General features: G+C 43.9%; 1 protein-coding gene across 6 annotated transcripts in view; it reads right to left on the bottom strand.

The window, feature by feature from the left end:
* Nucleotides 1–21,099, bottom strand: part of kidins220b (kinase D-interacting substrate 220b) — a 42,744-nt gene that overhangs the window by 15,997 nt on the left and 5,648 nt on the right. For 3 of the 6 annotated variants that reach the window (XM_020455296.2, XM_031800072.1, XM_020455292.2), the window contains exons 5-23: nucleotides 19,088–19,186; nucleotides 18,331–18,432; nucleotides 18,117–18,215; nucleotides 17,201–17,398; nucleotides 16,987–17,085; nucleotides 15,439–15,537; nucleotides 15,236–15,334; nucleotides 14,886–15,063; nucleotides 14,456–14,620; nucleotides 12,348–12,527; nucleotides 11,827–11,992; nucleotides 11,368–11,519; nucleotides 10,916–11,019; nucleotides 10,603–10,788; nucleotides 10,340–10,480; nucleotides 5,337–5,574; nucleotides 5,013–5,101; nucleotides 1,837–1,981; nucleotides 1,429–1,591 (exon numbers count right to left, since the gene is read on the bottom strand). In XM_020455296.2, coding sequence (XP_020310885.1) covers nucleotides 1,429–1,591; nucleotides 1,837–1,981; nucleotides 5,013–5,101; nucleotides 5,337–5,574; nucleotides 10,340–10,480; nucleotides 10,603–10,788; nucleotides 10,916–11,019; nucleotides 11,368–11,519; nucleotides 11,827–11,992; nucleotides 12,348–12,527; nucleotides 14,456–14,620; nucleotides 14,886–15,063; nucleotides 15,236–15,334; nucleotides 15,439–15,537; nucleotides 16,987–17,085; nucleotides 17,201–17,398; nucleotides 18,117–18,215; nucleotides 18,331–18,432; nucleotides 19,088–19,186 — 2,702 coding nt within the window. Of the gene's footprint in view, nucleotides 1–1,428; nucleotides 1,592–1,836; nucleotides 1,982–5,012; nucleotides 5,102–5,315; nucleotides 5,575–10,339; nucleotides 10,481–10,602; nucleotides 10,789–10,915; nucleotides 11,020–11,367; nucleotides 11,520–11,826; nucleotides 11,993–12,347; nucleotides 12,528–14,455; nucleotides 14,621–14,885; nucleotides 15,064–15,235; nucleotides 15,335–15,438; nucleotides 15,538–16,986; nucleotides 17,086–17,200; nucleotides 17,399–18,116; nucleotides 18,216–18,330; nucleotides 18,433–19,087; nucleotides 19,187–21,099 lie in introns of all 6 variants that reach the window. The other 3 variants (XM_020455291.2, XM_020455295.2, XM_020455294.2) reach the window with 1 other exon arrangement.

A 21,099-nucleotide genomic window follows, 5' to 3' on the forward strand; every position in this document is an offset into this window, starting at 1 on the left:
CTCCTAGAGATTAATGTACTTTGGTGCGAAAAGTGTACTTTGGTGCGCAAATCAATCCCAGAACAGCAGCAAAGGACCTTGTGAAGATGCTGGAGGAAACAGGTACAAAAGTATCTATATCCACAGTAAAACAAGTCCTATATCGACACAACCTGAAAGGCCGCTCAGCAAGGAAGAAGCTACTGCTCCAAAACTGCCATAAAAAAATCCAGACTACGGTTTGCAAATGCACATCCTCTGGTCTGATGAAACAAAAATAAAACCGTTTGGCCATAATGACCATCTATATGTTTGGAGGAAAAAGGGGAAGGCTTGCAAGCTGAAGAACACCATTCCAACTGTGAAGTACGGCGGTGGCAGCATCATGTTGTGGGGGTGCTTTGCTGCAGGAGGGAATGGTGCACTTCACAAAATAGATGGCATCATGAGGACGGGAAAATTGAAGCAACATCTCAAGACATCAGTCAGGAAGATAAAGCTTGGTCGCAAATGGGTCTTCCAAATGGACAATGACTCCAAGCATACTTCCAAAGTTGTGGCAAAATGGCTTAAGGACAACAAAGTCAAGGTATTGGAGTGGCCATCACAAAGCCATGACCTCAATCCCATAGAAAATTTGTGGGCAGAACTGAAAAAGCGTGTGCGAGCAAGGAGGCCTAGAAACCTGACTCAGTTACACCAGCTCTGTCAGGAGGAATGGGCCAAAATTCACCCAACTTATTGTGGGAAGCTTGTGGAAGGCTACCCAAAACTTTTGACCCAAGTTAAACAATTTAAAGGCAATGCTACCAAATACTAATTGAGTGTATGTCAACTTCTGACCCACTGGGAATGTGATGAAAGGAATAACAGCTGAAATAAATCATTCTCTCTACTATTATTCTGACATTTCACATTCTTAATGTGGATCTAACTGACCTAAAACAGGGAATTTTTACTAGGATTAAAATGTCAGGAATTGTGAAAAACGTAATTTAAATGTATTTGGATAAGGTGTATGTAAACTTCCGACTTCAACTGTACATCATTATTTATTCTCGGGAGCACCGTTTAAAAAAAATGTAAACACTAAATGTAATTTTGCATTGACTACGCTTTTGTCTGATGGATCATTTAAATGAAACTACAATAATCCAACCAATTGGACGCAATTCTAATGATGATTCAACCAATTAAACAAAACCTTATTGCACATTTTCAAAACAGATCTTTCTCATTTAAAACAAAACCCTCACTCATGCAACTTAAGACATGTGTTTCAAGAAGATCTTAGTTTTGGGGGGATTTGGAGAGGGGGTTGGGGACCTACAACACAGTACCTCTGGTAGATGGTCTTGAGGGTGACCTAGTGTTAGGGGGTAGAGGGGGACTACAGTACACTACCTTTCCTAGATGGTCTTGGGTGTAGTTTTAAAAGGACAACATTACCTCTCATAGATGGTCTTGAGGGCGGCCTGGTCGGGAATGCCGTCGGTCTCCTCCAGGAATAGGATGAGCCAGGAGGTCCTGTAGGGCCACGTCTCAGTAAGGTTGATCCACGACGCCAGGCGGTCCCAGTTGAACGTGATCTGATTGGCCCTTAGCAGACGACCTGTAGACAAACAGAACAGCATTGTGCCAGTCATCCTGGAGAAAACAAAACAGTGTTTCCTCCACAATATATTATTCACAATCATCTGTCCATGAATCATTTTCTAGATGGCCAATTGTGGTTTATGTAGTAAACCCAGTGACAAACATGGGGGTAGCTACTGTGTGTGTGTGCGCGCACGCGTCTGTCTGCCTGCATGACTGTGTGTGTTTGTGTCTGACTGTGTGTGTGCTTGTGTGACCCACCTGTGACAGAGACTATGTTGAGCAGCCTCCGCATGGTCTGGGGACTGATGTCACTGAACCAGTCCTCTGTCACCAGCAGCTTGCTCAGGTCAAAGGACATCTGCCGCGTCACCGTCCTCTGCATCTGCCTGCGCCGGTATGTGTCCTATACACAGACAGAGAAACCATATATTAACTTGCGGACGACACAACAGTGGTAGGTTTGATTACCAACAACGACGAGACGGCCTACAGGGAGGAGGTGAGGGCCCTCGGAGTGTGGTGTCAGGAAAATAACCTCACACTCAACGTCAACAAAACTAAGGAGATGATTGTGGACTTCAGGAAACAGCAGAGGGAACACCCCCCTATCCACATCGATGGAACAGTAGTGGAGAGGGTAGCAAGTTTTAAGTTCCTCGGCATACACATCACAGACAAACTGAATTGGTCCACTCACACAGACAGCATCGTGAAGAAGGCGCAGCAGCGCCTCTTCAACCTCAGGAGGCTGAAGAAATTCGGCTTTTCACCAAAAGCACTCACAAACTTCTACAGATGCACAATCGAGAGCATCCTGGCGGGCTGTATCACCGCCTGGTACGGCAACTGCTCCGCCCACAACCGTAAGGCTCTCCAGAGGGTAGTGAGGTCTGCACAACGCATCACCGGGGGCAAACTACCTGCCCTCCAGGACACCTACACCACCCGATGTTACAGGAAGGCCATAAAGATCATCAAGGACATCAACCACCCGAGCCACTGCCTGTTCACCCCGCTATCATCCAGAAGGCGAGGTCAGTACAGGTGCATCAAAGCTGGGACCGAGAGACTGAAAAACAGCTTCTATCTCAAGGCCATCAGACTGTTAAACAGCCACCACTAACATTGAGTGGCTGCTGCCAACACACTGACACTGACTCAACTCCAGCCACTTTAATAATGGGAATTGATGGGAAATTATGTAAATATATCACTAGCCACTTTAAACAATGCTACCTTATATAATGTTACATACCCTACATTATTCATCTCATATGCATACGTATATACTGCACTCTATATCATCGACTGCATCCTTATGTAATACATGTATCACTAGCCACTTTAACTATGCACTTTGTTTACATACTCATCTCATATGTATATACTGTACTCGATACCATCTACTGTATCTTGCCTATGCTGCTCTGTACCATCACTCATTCATATATCTTATGTACATATTCTTTATCCCCTTACACCGTGTATAAGACAGTAGTTTTGGAATTGTTAGTTAGATTACTTGTTGGTTATTACTGCATTGTCAGAACTAGAAGCACAAGCATTTCGCTACACTCGCATTAACATCAGCTAACCATGTGTATGTGACAAATAAAATTTGATTTGATTTGATTTATGATTTTTAAAATCGACTTTGGGCACGAAAAAAGGTCCAACTCGGCCCCTTTCTCAAAATTCTAACAGAAATGGGGCGTGCCTTTGGTGGTTCATCGATGTGCCATTCTGGTAATGTGCGCCGCGACCGACGTAGCTAGTTATATAGCCAAGCTAGCCACTTTAGCTAGCCACTAACTCCTTAAGTGTGTGTGCTGACATCATTTCACAGGATTTGTTTTTGGACGGAAGCTGTAGAGATCAGTAAGAAATGGCACTTCTGTAGCCTAATATCTTATTCATCCATTTGTTTTTAAGCATTAAATGACCTGGTATGATGGTGATCATCAATCTGATCTTTATTGACCACAGAGATTCAGGACTCCCATTCAACACCCCATCTGAAAGATGGCACCCTACAAAGGGCAATGTCCACAATCCCTGCCGTGGGAGCTTTTTTTCAGACCAGAGGAAAGAGCTATGGGATTGGTCCTGGATGAATCCCAAATGGCACCCTATCTCCTTTATAGTGCACTACTTATGACCAGAAAAAAAAATGTCTGGTATAAAGAAGTGCACTACAAAGGGAATAGAATCAAAGTACCTGCACATGACTGAATTTCCATGTGTAGATAGATGTGTGGTTATTATATTGATTTAAACATGCCGATCTGAAGGCTTTTGATGATACTATTAGTGGCTGTGTTGACCCATATGCCAGTCCTCTTCGGGAATCCACCAGGCCACACACACACAAACACGCACGGCAAGAAGTACACCAGCAGAAACGGTCACCCTGATGCTAGCTCCAAGTTGTTTACTCTTGCGTCATTTTTTACTTTATTTGCTCAGGACGTTTCTGTGATTTCTATGACAGACATGCAATTCTGGACATCAGAACGGCGGTTACTCACCAGAAATATTGACTTTCCAGAACCATACACTTTCTTTTTGTTTTGTTCTCCAGAAGCAGTCCCATTCATTCTGGTAGCCCTAACAAAAAGACAACAACGGAGGCGAGGAAGGAGAGCTGGCCGTTCTAGTCAGACTAAGGAGGGCAAATCATCCACCGCTTCCTAGTATTCTACTAGCAAATGCACAGTCTCTGGACAATAAGGTAGACAAGCTCACGGCAAGGATTTCCCATCCACGGGACACAGACAGTAACGTAATACACCTGACTGAAACATGGCTCTCGGATTCCGTGCTGAATCCAGCTATCCAGACTGCTGAGTTTTCCCTACATTGCGCGGACAGGTCGAAAGGAATTATGCAGGAAAAGTAAAGGAGGAGGAGTTTGCTTCATCATCAACAACACAATGGTGTGACTGTGGTATTGTACAAACCTTACGACTTTTTGTTCTCCCTATCTGGAATATCTCAAGACTAAATGTCGACCCCAAAATACTAACCCTTGCTGTCTCACTGCACAGACCTGCACCTTTGAGACTATTTGCACCTTAGAGACTCCCCAAACATTCAACCTATACACACACACACACACACACAGCTGCTCTATTATATACTATTAATTCATCTGCGCGACCAAGACACTACTTTATATTTGTACAGTCATACTTATAGCACATTCATCATCTATACTGTATACCATATTGTGTACATAGAAGGCTGTTACTATGCATACTACCTCTTCTTTTACTATTGTAATTATTGATATTATTGATTATTGTACTGCAATGTTGAGGCAGCTAGCAGACAAGCATTTCACTGTACCTTTTATCCCTGCTGTAAACTGTGTACGTGACAAATAAAATTTGATTTGGATTTGACACACACACACATACTCTTCTCTCTCTTACCCTGCGGTTTAGGGTGGTCTTGCTGCCAAACTTTGTCATCTCTCCGATGCTGTGCTGGGATAGCTTCCTGTCCAGCTCCTCATGCCAGCCTACAGACAGATACAGGAAAGATGTAGATGAGAAATCAGAGCTAATAACAGATCGATCACTTGACACATTCAGTCATAGTCCCGATTTGGGAGCTACAGTTGTGTGCAATGGGAGTCATTTGGGTTTTGGAGGTGGCTGTATGTGTTCAATGTCTGGATGAATGTGAATGAGCGCGTGTGCGAGTCATGTGTGGCTGTGCAAGTCCATCTTTACCGTCTGAGTGGTACGGATTACCGTCTGAGTTGCTGGTGTCTCCGTTAGCAGGCGCTGCCACACACATCTTCCTGGCGCTACTCAACCCCCGGCTGTTGAGGAAGACGGGCAGGTGGACGATGTTCCTCATGTAGTCATGGCCGTTGATGTTGGAGTCCCTGAGCACGCTGTTCAGGTTCTGGTTGATGGCCTTGATGATGATGTGGGGGTCGCTGGCGAAGATGGAGATGAAGGGGCCTTTGGAAAACAGCACCCTCACCTGGTGAAGCAGTGAGAAACAAGGTACATATGGTGAGATGTGTGGGGAAATAAAGGTGTGTGTGTGTTTAATTATCCTTGTGGGTACCAGATATTATCCTTGTGGGTACCAGAAATCCTCACAAGGATTGTAAAACAAGGAAAAATCAGACAAGTGGGGACATTTTGCCAAACCCCACGAGGAAAAATGCTATTTTAGGCTTAGGGGTTAGGTTTAGGGATAGGGTTACAATTAGGGTTAGGAGTTAGGGGTAGGTATAGTTTTAGGGTTAGGAGTTAAGGTTAGGTTTACAATTAGGGTTAGGAGTAGGTATAGTTTTAGAGTTAGGAGTTAAGGTTAGGTTTAAGGAAAATAGGGGTTAGTGAAAATATCATTTTGGAACAAGGATAGCATTACAAAGCCGTATGTGTGTGTGTGTGTGTCTCTGTGTGTGTGTGTTAGGGTGTGTGTAGCATATTCGTTTTTCTATTCTAAAACCTTTTCCACAGCAGCCAGCTCATAACTCCATTATCCAAATGTGCAAGACATTGAAATATTATATTTTGTGACTGCTATCAAAGTCTCAACAAATTGCTCTAATCAATGAGGGATGTTGCTTCTGACGACAAAGACATCTTACATAAAATATCCAATATTTCCTTTGACCAAAGATTGTATTTGTAAACAAGAAGCAGCAAGTTTAGATCCTCAAATAAATTGATCAGATTACAGAAAATTGCATTACTGTAAATAATAAGAAAAATCATGACAGCTTCTGGAATCTTTGTGAGTAATGTATGTGTGTTCTTTCTATTATTGGGACAGATCGAAATAATTCCATTTGTAGACAAAAGCCCCACACAAGGTGAGGAGTTGGGGAAGAACATATCAATGTTAGTGTTCAAGGTTATACAGTATACCCTACCACCCTTTGACTGTGTGTGTGTGTGTGTGTGTGTGTGTGTGTGTGTGTGTGTGTGTGTGTGTGTGTGTGTGTGTGTGACTGTGTAAGCCCTGCCCAGGCCGCTCTGCCTCCTTAGGCGAGACATAGAAATCGCTGCCCCCCTCCTATCCCCGCAGAATCAGAATAGCGTAGCCTACAGCGTTGGCTCGCTAAGCAGTTTTGTGAATGCCCATCCATGTCGTAACGTTTGTAAAACAGGCATTTGCGTTGGCTTTATTCGCCTAGACATTAGTCCTGACCAATGATTAAGACTAAACACTTTGGCTATTTAAGATGGGCATATGAGCTACCCAAGTTTATCAGTTGTAATTGTTTGCAATGAGAATCAATGTGTTTACACAGCAAGAAATGCAGAAGTATTTTCTTATTCGCTATGTTCAGCTCGTAAAAAAAAAGTACTAATAGGCTTACTTACATTCATGAGAATTTTGCCAACGGAGTGGAACTCCCGGACAGCACTCCTGAGTAGGGCTGTTGAGGTGACTGTATTACCACCACACCGGCAGTCATGAGCATTGACCGCAGTAAAATTTCATGTGGCCGCTAAGTCACAGTAATCTCCTTTTATGCACTCTGGACATGCTTTGGTAGTACCCAACTCGCTAACGACGATCAGGTCCTAATGGCCTAGTACTCAGGACTTTACTGTCCCTCTAGCCACTCTGACATCAATGCAAATGAAAATCATATCAAAAACACACATCATCAAAGCAGTAGGCCTATACTACTTTTAAAACTCACCTCACTGTGATGATCAATTAGAAAAAAAGAAGTTCAACAGCAGGTTGAAACAGTGTAAAACATGGTTGTTGTGGATGTTGTTTCATAGCTACACAGAATGTCTCACCACCATGCGTTTCCATCTCCTCTCTCTCGAGCACGCAGACGGGCTGTCAACTGTTTAGTGAAATGTATTTAAATGCAAAAACATGTTACTGTAGATGTTCCCACGCAGACTTGACTTGGTTTCCCATATTAAGTACTGGGTAGCTGCAGGAACAAGGTTGGAGAGCCCATGGCATACAGAGTTTGGGCAGAATATCACAGCGAGAGCATGCTCCTCAAACAGTGGTTGATGCGTGGAGTGAAGTAAGTGTTGCTATATTTATTTCTCAGCTGCTCATATTAAGCACACGCTGCGCTATAAAACCGAAGTAGCCTACAAAACAGACCAGCGGGAAAGTGGGTGGCCTCCATTTGCTATTGGAGTGCATACAGATGACATGTCTTTTTCCCCCTGCCCCCGTTCCTGCCCATTTGATAACGGGCCATTCTAAATCAAAACTAATTTGACATATTATACTTACTTTTCACCAATAATTTGCAAATAAATTCATTAAAAATCCTACAATGTGATTTTCTGGATTTTTCTCATTTTGTCTGTCATAGTTGAAGTGTACCTATGATGACAATTACAGGCCTCTCTCATCTTTTTAAGTGGGAGAACTTGCTCAATTGGTGGCTGACTAAATACTTTTTTGCCCCACTGTATATTACATTGATTTTACTTTTTAAAATGTAGATGCTTCAAAGCGCATCAGCGGCTTGTACGTGTGGAGGCCCGGAGATGCTAAAAGAGTTTATGTTAATTAATGGTCAATTACCGTGAGACTAGCAGTCTTTTGCTTGACGATAACCGGCTGACAACATTTCATGACCACCACAGCCCTACTCCATATTGCCCATTTTATTTTAAGGATATGGTGTTTGTTAACATGCAAAGTCATATTCAAATCGAAGTGCATTTTTATTTGATAGGGCACGCCCTTTTGGCTATTTGTCATAAATATGGTCTCAAGTCTATAGGCTACAGAAAAACCACATATTAGAAAGAGTAGTAGCCTATAGGATACATCATTTATGTAGATGACTTGAGCGTTGGTGGACTGCCACAGCACTGCGTCTCTCCAACAGCACCCTAGAGAGGCACGCTGGGCACGTGCAAGATAAATATTTTGCGGCCCTGACTTTGGCAAAGTGGGCACTGCTTAACATGTGGCGGCATCAGCACTCACCTCAATGGGCCATATGCCGCTGGGAGAGACATTTTCATTGTTTTGGGCAGAATTATGTGAAGCAGTATGTGTTGTCGGAGGTGCATCTCGGTCAGTTCGATGCCGCCCTCGTCAACCTGCCGTCTAAGTGGCTGCCTAATCCTGCCTAATGGGCGGGCTAGCCCTGTGCGTGTGGGGTGCTCGCTGCATGTGTGTGCGCGTGTGTCTGTGAAGGGACCTCAGTTCAACACCTAGCAACCCCGTCTGTCACGTCTGCTCCCACCCTTCCCTCCCCAGCATTGCGCACTCCTGCCATCATCATTACGCACACCTGCCTTTCCCCAGTCACGAGCATCAGCGATTATTGGACTCACCTGGACTCGATCACCTCTGTCATTATCTTCCCTATATCTGTCTGGTTCCCCGCTCTGTTCCCTGCTTCTGCATTGATTGTCATATGTCCATGTGCTGATGCTGTTCCTGTCTTGTTCTGTCTGTTCCCAATTAAATGTTTGATTCCCCATACCTGCTTCTCATCTCCGGCGTTGGTTCTCACACCGTCAAGTGGTTTGAATCTCTTGGTTGGGGCTACCACTCAAATATATACACTACATTGCCAAAAGTATATGGACACCTGCTTGTCAAACATCTCATTCCAAAATCATGGACATTAATATGGAGTTGGTCCCCCCTTTAATGCTATAACAGCTTCCACTCTTCTGGGAAGGCTTTTCACTAGATGTTGGAACATTACTGCAGGGTCTTGCTTCCAATCAGACACAAGACCATTAGTGAGGTCGGGCACTGATGTTGGGCGATTAGGCCTGGCTCGCAGTCGGCGTTCCAATTCATCCCAAAGGTGCTCAATGTGATTGAGGTCAGGGCTCTACGCAGGCCAGTCATGTTCTTCCACACCGATCTCGCCATGGATCTTGCTTTCTGCACAGGGGCATTGTCATGCTGAAACATGAAAGGGCCTTACCCAAACTTCTGCCATAAAGTTGGAAGTAGAGAATCGTCTAGAAAGTAATTGTATGCTGTAGCATTAAGACTTCCTTTCACTGGAACTAAGGGGCCTACCCCGAACCATGAAAAACCATTATTCCTCCTCCACCAAACTTTAAAGTAGGCACTATGCATTAGGGCAGGTAGAGTTGTCCAAACCCAGATTCATACTTCAGACTGCCAGATGGTGAAGCGTTTCCACTCCAGAGTCCAATGTCGGCAAGCTTTACACCACTCCAAACGACGCTTGGCTTTGCGCATGGTGTTCTTAGGCTTGTGTGTAGCTGCTCGGACATGGAAACCCAGTTCATGAATCCACTAATTTGAAGAGGTGTCCACATACTTTTGCCATGCAGTGTAAGTTGTTTCTATTCTATTCTATTTCACTATTTCCGCTACAGCTCAGTCGGCTAATAACTCCATTAGCCCAATGAACAAAAGACATTGAAATATGACATTTTGTGACCGCTATCAAATGTCTAGATGAATTACTCTAAACATATGAGTGATGTTGGTTATTCCGTTACAAAGACATCTTACATAGAAGACCCATTATTTCCCCAGATCAAAGATTTCATTAGTAAACAAGAAGCAGCGAGTTCAGATGGCCTTGCTCCTCTAATAAATTGATCAGATTAAAGACAATTGTATTACTGACAGCTTCTGGAATATTTATGACTGATGTGTTGTTTGCTCTCTTGGGACATATTGTTTTCGGAAAAAACTCAAAAGTTTGCACACGGGTGAGATGTTCAAAAAAGTTAGTGCTCAGAGTGATACGCTATACCCTATCACCCTGTGACTATGTGTGTGTGTGTCTTACCGTATCCAGCATCTGCAGTACTTTGTCCTGTTCACAGGAGTCCAGGCCGTCTATGATGACAGCCAGACGCGTCTGGTTCTGAGTGAAGCCATCGATGGTCTTAGCCATCCTCGCCATCAGCTCCACCTCATTCTTCAACACCTGAGGATGGAGGAGAGAGAGGTACAGTGAGAGATAAAGATATGTAGAGACAGGTAGCAGGTATGTGTGCATGTTTGTTTTTGCGTGTGGATGCATGTGTGGCTGTTTGCAGTGCACCCTACCTTCATGAAGCCCTCGCTCTTGAGCTTGTGCATCTTGTTGGCGGCACTGTGCAGCCTCTTCCTCTGAGAGTTTAGCACCGAGTCGGCCACCTGCCACCAGGTCCGGCAGTTGAGCACCAGCGCCAGGCCCACCACGCTGGCCATGGAGATCAGCACGGCGTTCACTGTCTGGTTGGCAACGTCCACCTTTATGCATTTTGAAATTGTCTTATTCATTCAACATTGGTGAAGAAATTCAGACTTTTTAATCACATCGATTTCAGAACCTGCAATAATGCTAAAAGGTCAATAAGCTAGACTAATAAAGTTCAACCTTGAAGATGGCGAGGAGGGCCATGCCGGTGATCAGGCAGCCCAGGATGAAGACGAAGATGACGAAGGAGGGAACGCAGCATGTCTTCTTCCACTTCTTCTTCCCTATAATACATTTTGAATGACAATCAGAACAGAAATGCGTATTTTTGCTGCCTATGATCAATTTATCATGAAAGCATAGAAAACAATAGGTATAAAGTATTCAGTGGGCATACAAATATTTTGAAACAGGAAGTAGGCTACTAACTAAGCTTGTTTAATAAGAACATTCATTCGTATTGTCTGTTGGACGTTTGCAAGCCTTTGTTGTTAGTTCCTACTGAAAACTGTGTATTAACGAATGTAGTGACTGATAGTGACTCAAAGTAGTGCCAACAGTAGAACACATTTGCCCAAGGGGATTCAATAAAGTAAACTGAATTGACTAGTCTGTCCTCCTCTGGTCCTTACCATGTGATTCCTCCGTCTTGAAGACCCTGAAAAGGCGGCTGGCCATGAAGCCAAACTCCCTCTCACAGGCATCAGACAGGGTGGCTATCATCTCTGCCAGGCTGGTCTCTCCTCCCACACTGGACAGACGGTTGTAGTCCGTGAACAGGAACCTGCAGGGATACAACAGTAGAGGGAGAGGAGTGGACATATTAAATCATTGGTCACACACAAACTTAGAACGACTTTATATGGAATTCATAAAGTCTCCATGAGAGCTACATACATAATATGGAAATAATTGACAAATCAAGGCATATAATGAAGTGATTACATCCAGGACTGATGTGATAAATACGGCATGTGATTGAAGTTTAGATTTCTGGCTTTGCTAAGAGGGATTTGATAGTGATTTTGGGTGGGTGAGGAGGGGTGTGTGTACCAGATGGGCAGAGCACAGGTGGCCTGTGTGTGTTATACCTGACGGGAAGTGCGCGGGTGGTCTGTTCGGGCAGGTCAGGGGGGTTGACGAACATCAGTTTGAGCAGCAGCTCCAGGTAGCCAATGTGTCGTGCCAGACGGGTACTGATCACCCATGCCCAGTTCCAGTTCTCCCCCTCACGACGACTGCCGAAGTACACCACCACTACAGAGCGAGGGAAACAGTTATCTCCTAACTGGATCATTAACAGCCACCATCACTACAGGCCAAATGAAGACAGCCCGAGTTTTAAAAAACTGTTCCTGTGTCATTAAAGGGGTTTGGAAAAGCCAGTCAGTATAGTGCATAGGCTGTGTGTTAATATACTGTTTATTCAAGCATTAAGTCCAGTAAAAAGTATGAATCCTTTTTCGAATCTCCTTGATATCGCTAACTGCGTTGTTACCAGAGGTCACTACATTATTGTTACTGGTATAATACTGCCCTCTAGTGTGGCACTTGAAAATAACTTAATACTACTGGACTACATACAAAATGGAGGACAAAGTGACGGTCTCACCGAAGAAGACATAGACCAGGGCCAGCAGGCTCAGGGAGACGGCAATGGCCAGCTTAGGGTCGACGGTGAAGCCCAGGACCAGAGCTACAGAACCACACAGCAGCAGGGACAGGAACAACACCATCCAGGAAAACTGGAACAACGGCTCTACCTGCTGGCCAGCAAACGTCTTCATCTCATCTGGAGAGGGGAAGAAAAGGAGGGGTTGAATGAGGAGTAAGATCAGGCGAGAATGAGTTAATAAAATAATTTGTTAATATTAACAGCCATCTTATTATTAACATGTATAACATATTGTTAAAGGAGTAGTTCACTATTTTACAACTTAGTGTTAGATGGTTCCTCACCCTGAAAGTAATCTATTGGCCAGGAGAAAAGTTAATCCAACAGCCACTACAAACTTCAGCTAACTTTAGCCATCACAAGCTAACAATCAATGGAAGTGATGTGCGCATCTATTATTTTTTTATGGCCAAATCACCTTTAAGTAACATCAAACCAAATATGCAGTTGATTTCAGGTGATTTAGACATCTATTTTCTAAATGCTCACATGCCCCCATCACTTCCATTGATTGTTAGCTTGTGATGGCTAAGGTGGTAGTGGCTGTTTAAAGAACCTTTCACCCTGGATTGCCAGTTTCTCTTGGCCCATAAATTACTTTCAGGGTGAGGAACCATCTAACATCAAGTTGTAAAATAGTGAACTACTCCTTTAACATATCATTATTTTGAGCAGTATCATAAACGCTCAGACTCCGCTATAGAAGTGAGTGAAGCAATGGCAAGCAAACTGCCTTATAGAAAGAGATACAGTGAGCTCTAAAAGTATTGGGACAGTGACACATTTTTGGGAAATTATACAAAAAGTATATGAAAATGATACAAATGACTTTTTTTATGATACAATGACTAGGAAGTTAAAGTGCAGACTGTCAGATTTAATTAAATGTTTTATATTTATGTGAACAGATTATAAATTACAGCACTTTTTATACATAGTCCATCCTATTTTAGGGGACTAAAAGTATTGGGACAAATTCACATATATGTGAATTGAAGTAGTGAAAAGTTTAGTATTTGGTCCAATATTCCTAGCACGCAATGATTACATCAAGTTTGTGACTCTACAAACTTGTTGAATGGTATTGCTGTTTGTTTTGGTTGTTTCAGATTATTTTGAGCCCAATAGAAATGAATGGTAAATAAATGTATTGTGTCATTTTGGAGTTACTTTTATTGTAAATAAAAATACAATATGTTTCTAAACACTTCTATATTAACGTGGATGCTACCATGATTACGAAAAGTTACAGAAGCACAAATATGATCCCCCAAGACATGCTAACCTCTCACCATTACAAGTACAGGGGAGATTAGCATTTTTTGGAGGTATGATATTTATGCCTCTAACTTTCTCACTCATCAATATTCACAATTCATTCAGGATTATCCATTATCATGGTAGCATCCACATTAATGTAGAAGTATTTAGAAACATATTCCATTCTTGTTTACAATAAAAGTAACTCCAAAATGACACACCAAAAAAATGAAATGTAAAAAAAAAAATAGACATATATTTATATTTTGAGATCTGGCCACAGACCCCACTTTGAGAACCCCTGGTATAAATAATACTCTTAAGGGGCCTCCCGGGTGCCACCAGAGACTCTGGGTTCGAGCCCAGGCTCTGTCGCAGCTGGCCGCGACCAGGAAGCCCATGGGGCGGCACACAATTGGCCCAGCGTCGTCCGGGTTAGGGAGGGTTTGGCCGGCAGGGATATTCTTGTCTCATCGTGCACTAGCAACTCCTAGTGGCGGGCCGGGCGCAGTGCACGCTGACCAGGTCGCTACGTGTACGGTGTTTCCTCCGACACATTGGTGCGGCTGGCTTCGGGGCTGGATGCGCGCTGTGTTAAGAAGCAGTGCGGTAGGGTTTTGTTTCGAAGGACGCATGGCTCTCGACCTTCGCCTCTCCCGAGTCCGTACGGGAGTTGCAGCAATGAGACAAGACAGTAACTACTAACAATTGAATACCACGAAATTGGGGAGAAAAAGGGGGTAAAAAATAATAATTATACTCTTAATTCTGTTTTAGTTCCTTACCTTCCAGTTTCTTGAGCAGGAAGGACTTGCCGCTGCCCCACTGGGCATACAAGCCCACACAGATGGGTGGCTGCATGGTGGGCTCACTGAGGATGTCTGCCAGGGCACTGCTGTACAGGTCATAACCCAGCATGTCTCCGTCAGACTCAGTAGGGGACAGGTGGCCTTGGAGGGGACACAGACAGACGGAATGAGGTTGCTTACAGCTCTACGATATCTACATTATTTACCGTTTATTTGGTTACAAGTCTACAATATTTATATAGGTAATATTGTCAGAGAACAGTGGCTAAAATGCGACTCCCCAGTCTTAGCAACTCCATCACACAGGTAACGTCCTTTATGGTGTTCTACTAGATTTCCACCGCCGAAAGTCACTGACCGAGCTTCCGGAGAGAAAGGATACTCACGGGCTCCAAAGGATACTCACGGGCTCCAAAGATCTGGGTGAGGATGCTCTTCTGGTGGCTGCAGTCGATGTTGTAGGGCGTCTCACCGGCCTTGTTGGGCCGGTACAGCAGGCGGCCATCTTTCGGGTTACGGAGGAGGAGCTCCGCCAGCCTGCGGCTCCGGCCACGTATGGCGATGTGGAGAGGGGTGTCGCCTCTCTAGCGGGAGACAGGTAGGATCAGACTTATATCTACATAACTTGTTTCTTTTTGACATTCTGTGTGCCATGTATATGGTTTATTATACATTACATATGGATGGTAATAGATTATTGTACAGGTCGTTCGGAAGCTAGGTTTAATAAAGGTTAAATGGCTAAATATCTTGTACCTTATCCACAGCTGACACCTTGGCTCCTTTGTCCAGCAGAAGCTCCACTATGTCAATATTCCTCATCTTAATGGCCTTGATCAGAGGGCTCTCTGAATCCTGAGACAAAAAAACACATGATTATGGTTTGGAGAACAGTGACTACAGTAGGTGGCTGTGTATGTGTCTGGGTTGTCACATAGTGAAATATGGTTGCCTCTTACCTTGGTGCAGGTCTCCGTGTCGGGGTTGCACTGAAGGATATCTCTCACCATGGTGGCGTTGCCTTTCTCCACGGCCCAGTACAAGGCTGTCTTGTTATCCTACAAGAGGTCAAAATGTATTGTTGTAAGGCAGTTGAGGTGAATTGTATGTACCTTCTTCTATAATGTAGTACTGTGTGTCTCCATCTCAAATGGCATACCATCCCCTAAATAGTGCAATACTGTTGACCAGATTCCCTATGGGCCCTGGTCAACAGTACTTGGGCAGCCTTTCTTTAAGTATGGGTTTGGGTCGCGACGTGTCAGAGTAAATTTATAATTATTTTATTAATTACTGGAATTGATTTGGCCAAGTGCAACTGCGCAATCTGTTCAGTGCACTCTCTGCTTAGCAGCTGTGTCTCTGATCAGTTTGGCAGCAGCGCGAGTGGGAGGGAGAGTGCGTATGCTTCGTGGTTTGACGGATCTTTTTTGGCAGATTTCTCGAAGATCACTCTGCGACCCACACGATGCAGCGTTGTCGTTCAGCACTAGATGATGTCAGCCACTGACTTGTCATTCCCACTCGCCATTGAATGGACTCAAGCTAGCCACAAGTTCTGACTGAGCGCAATCGTCACGAAGCGCAAACACAGCGATGAGTTCTCTCTCTTGGTTTCACTCACATTTTGAAAAATAACGAAGAGCGCCCACAATGTGTTTTGTGCGGGGAAGTGCTTCAAAAAAGAGTCTCTCAAAATGAACAAATTAAATGACACACCCTGACCAAACATCCACAGCATGAAGTTAAATCAGGGAGTTCTTTCAGAACAGGGCAGAATACTTCAGGAAACAGTGCTTGGAGGGTGGAAGAGTAAGTCAGTTAGCAAAGCATTGTTGTCATTTTATAACAGGTGATGGATGACAAGCAGAAATAAGGGAGTATTATCTCTGACAGTAGTCGATGTGAGTTTCTCTTTCAAACAATTCCCTTGTACACAGCTAATAGCCAGCTAGCTAACATCAACTTTAGCCAAAGCAAGCTAGCTAGATACTGATAGTGCAACCCTAAGTAACAGTACCTATACAGTAAGATGTACAGTAGGCCTGACCATTTTTCATCTGTACTGTTACTTAGGGTTGCATCAGAAACTCAGCCTGTGTGTGTGTGTGTTCTGTTATACATCTGTGTGATGTGATCAATCAGTTTATTCCAGTTCAGAATGATAATGCTTTCTTGTATTTTAACAGCGACAGTTCCAACCGAGACAGATATATAAGAGAGTTTTTAAATGGGAAAAATAAACTAAAATAGCTATTTATATGGGTATTTTATTGTTATTTGTTTCTGTCTACATTGCATTTGTTTTAGGCATAAGAGCCATGTAATGTACCAATATGTACGTATAGTTGCATGTTTTCATAAGCTTGGGTCCCCGAAAAACACAGAATTTCTCATTTGGGTTCCAGGCTGAAAAAGTTGAAGAACCTCTGATATAGGATACAGGGCGCAATTTTCGATGCACGGTATATGTCTTATCTGAAGTAGCTAGGTGTCAGACTCATTACCTGTCCTCTGATGTCGATATCAGCGTATTTGTGCAGCAGAGCCCTCACTATCTCCACATGGCCTCCTCTCACTGCCCCGATAAGCACCGTGTCTCCACTCTGTACAACACACACGCACACACAATAGGTCACCATACAGCATACACACTACATCCACATCTCAATACAGCACCTATAATACAAAATATGTGTCTGCGTGTGCTCCTTTGCTCACTCTGTCGGGTATGTTGACGTAGGTGCCAGCGTCCAGCAGGTCCTGTACTATCTCAGTGTAGCCCTCCTTGGCAGCGATCATCAGCGCTGTGTTTCCGTCCTTTTCCGTCATGTTCACGTTAGGGTTCCTCTTCAGAAGCTCCTTCACCACCTCAGTGAAACCTCCCTTCACTGCCACAATCAGAGCTGTCATCGAGTTCTACAAGGGGTGGGATGGAGAGAGGGAGGGAGGGAATGAGGGACAGTGGAAAGAGAGAGAGAGGGGGGGCAGAACAAAGGGAGAAAAGAGAGACAGAGGAGGACAGGAAAGAGATAGAATGAGGAGAGGAGTAGAGAGAGCCGTGTGATTACGATGATAGTAAATCAATCCAGAGTAACTACGCTTAATGTACAAAGACGTTCTCTAGGACTTTAAGCAGATGATAAAACACTGAGAGGTGTAGACCGGAGGGATGTTGAGAGACAGACCCTCAGTCTGCTGCTCTCTCCCTCCGCTGAGACTGACCATCAGATGCAGGCACCGTCAGCCCAGTAAAATGAAAAGCAAATTATTTAAATGTATGCTCACTCAGCTGTGCCTCACAAGTAATACAACAATGTATCTATTACCAGTGTGATCACACAGCCTACATCAAATTTTGAAATATAATTTTTTTAAATGTCCTGAACCTCAATGCATTGGCAGGTAAATTCAAGCAAAGCCAATATGCAGCGATACTGTATTGGGCCTATAGCTTACTGCACAAACCTCATTGCTACAGTACTGTTTTTAATTGGTTAATGTTGCATAGGCTTACGTTTTTTTTAAAGTCATGTTAATAAAAAAATCAGAGCGGTAGATCAGCATGCATTTTGACTCAGAAAGTGATCTTGACTCAGAAAAGGTTGGTGACCACTGCTGTAGATTGCAGACATACCGCCCCCTCCTGGTCGACATCGGCTCCGTTCTCCAGCAGGTGCATCACACAGTCAAAATGGCCCTTCCTGGCTGCCCAGATCAGAGGGGTAGTGCCGTACTGAGAGAGGGAAAGAGACACACACACACACAGGTCACTATTTCTGGCCAAACTGGGCCACCACTAACCCAAAGGTTGGCATTGCCCAGCCATGCTGCCCAATCTGTTGTCTCACCTTGTCAGAGCAGTTGACCTTGGCTCCATTTTCCAGCAGGACCTGGACGATCTCAGCATGACCTCTGCCTGCTGCCCAGATGATGGGGTACACACTGTATTGCTGATGGCAGAGAGAGTGTGAAAAAGAGACTTAGGGTGAGTCCCAAATGGCACCCTACTCCCTACACAGTGCACTACTTTTGGATGTATTACCCTATGTATAATACATGGGGAATAGTGTATCCCTCTTCACCCATAAATATGTGTATAATACTTGGGGAATAGCCATGAATTAAAGGCCGCCCACAGGAGGGAATGCAGTCCAGAGGTATGGCTGTTTCCAGGAGCATGGGGGTAATGGAGTCTGATACGTTGGAAGTTATGGGTAACAAGATGGACGCGTGCCTCCTGGGCCCCACCACCTCTGGTGCCTTTGGTTTCTGTTGTGTTATTTGGTATGTTTTATATTCATTATTGAGGGAAAATGTAGTTACTACGACTGTGATTGTCTCACCTAGCTATCTTAAGATGAATGCATTTGACATTTTAGTCATTTTTTGCAGACGCTCTTATCCAGAGCGACTTATACAGTAGTGAGTGCATACATTTTCATACAGGTCCCCCGTGCGAATCAAACCCACAACCCTGGCGTTGCAAGTGCCATGTTCTACCAACTGAGCCAAACGGGACCACGAACAGTAGGTTGCTCTGGAGAAGATCATCTGCTAAATGACTAAAATGTCAAATGTCTGAGACGGGTCATGATGACTGCTCACCTGTCCAGTAGTGTTGGGGTTGGCTCCGTTGTCAAGGAGAACCTTGGTTACCTCCACGCGGCCCTTGTAGGCAGTCCACATCAGGGCCGTCCAGCCTCCCTACAGAACACCAAACACACAACCTCAATTGCTGTACAGAAACATTCTCCTGCACACATTACAAGTACCTTTAGGGCTTTGCACACAAAACATAATTGAATAGTTATGTGTTTTTGTAGAAAAAAGAAGGTAGGGAAGCGCTGCTAAGGTACACAACAGAGGTCGACCGAATAATCAGCATGGCCGATTAATTAGGGCCGATTTCAAGTTTTCAAAACAATCGGTAATCAGCATTTTTGGACGCCGATTACACTGCAATCCACGAGGAGACTGCACGGCAGGCTGACAACCTGTTACGCGAGTGCAGCAAGGAGCCAAGGTAAGTTGCTAGCTAGCATTAAACTTATATTATAAAAAACAATCAATCTTAACATAATCACTAGTTAACTACACATGGTTGACAATATTACTAGTTTAACTAGCTGGTTCTGCATTGCACATAATCAATTAGATTGCCTGTTAATTTATCATCGAATCACAGCCTACTTCACCAAACGGGTGATGATTTAACAAAATCGCATTCGCGAAAAAAGCAATCGTTGCACCAATGTACCTAACCATAAGAACGTGAAATGTCAGAATAATAGTAGAGAATGACTTATTTCAGCTGTTATTTCATTCATCACATTCCCAGTGGATCAGAAGTTTACATACACTCAATTAGTATTTGGTAGCATTGCCTTTAAATTGTTTAACTTGGGTCAAACGTTTTGGCTAGCCTTCCACAAGCTTCCCACAAAATGTTGGGTGAATTTTGGCCCATGAATTTTGGACAGAGCAGGTGTAACCGAGTCAGGTATGTAGGCCTCCTTTCCCGCACACACATTTTCAGTTCTGCCCACAAATGTTCTATAGGATTGAGGTCAGGGCTTTGTGATGGCCACTCCAATAACTTGACCTGGTTGTCCTTAAGCCATTTTGCCACAACTTTGGAAATATGCTTGGGGTCATTGTCCATTTGGAAGACCCATTTGCAACCAAGCTTTAACCTGACTGATGACTTGAGATGTTGCTTCAATATATCCACATAATTTCCCCCGCTCATGATGCCATCTATTTTATGAAGTGCACCAGTCCCTCCTGCAGCAAAGCACCCCCACAACATGGTGCTGCCACCGCCGTGCTTCACGGTTGGGATGGTGTTCTTCAGCTTGCAAGCCTCCCCCTTATTCCTCCAAACATATCGATGGTCATTATGGCCAAACAGTTCTATTTTTGTTTCATCAGACCAGAGGACATTTCTCCAAAAAGTACAAACTTTGTACCCACGTGCAGTTGCAAACCGTAGTCTGGCTTTTTATGGCGGTTTTGGAGCAGTGGCTTCTTCCTTGCTGAATGGCCTTTCAGGTTATATCGATATAGGTCGGGTGCACTTCATATATAGATACTTTTGTACCTTTTTCCTCCAGCATCTTCACAAGGTCCTTTGCTATTGTTCTGGGATTGATTTGCACTTTTCGCACCATAGTACGTTCATCTCTAGGAGACAGAACGCGTCTCCTTCCTGAGCAGTATGACGGCTGCGTGGTCCCATGGTGTTTATACTTGTGTACTATTGTTTGTACAGATGGACGTGGTACCTTCAGGCGTTTGGAAATTGCTCCCAAGGATGAAACAGACTTGTGGAGGTCTACAATTCTTGGCTGACCTTGGCTGATTTCTTTTGATTTTCCCATGATGTCAAGCAAAGAGGCACTGAGTTTGAAGGTCGGCCTTGAAATTCATCCACGGGTACACCTCCAATTGATTCAAATTATGTTATTTAGCCTATCAGGAGCTTCTAAAGCCATGACATCATTTTCTGGAATTTTCCAAGCTGTTTAAAGGCACAGTCAATGTAAAAAGGCACAGTCAATGTAAACTTCTGACCCACTGGAATTGTGATACAGTGAATTAACAATTGTTGGAAAAAT

This window comes from Oncorhynchus kisutch, linkage group LG21 (assembly GCF_002021735.2).
Source record: "Oncorhynchus kisutch isolate 150728-3 linkage group LG21, Okis_V2, whole genome shotgun sequence".
NCBI lineage: Eukaryota > Metazoa > Chordata > Actinopteri > Salmoniformes > Salmonidae > Oncorhynchus > Oncorhynchus kisutch.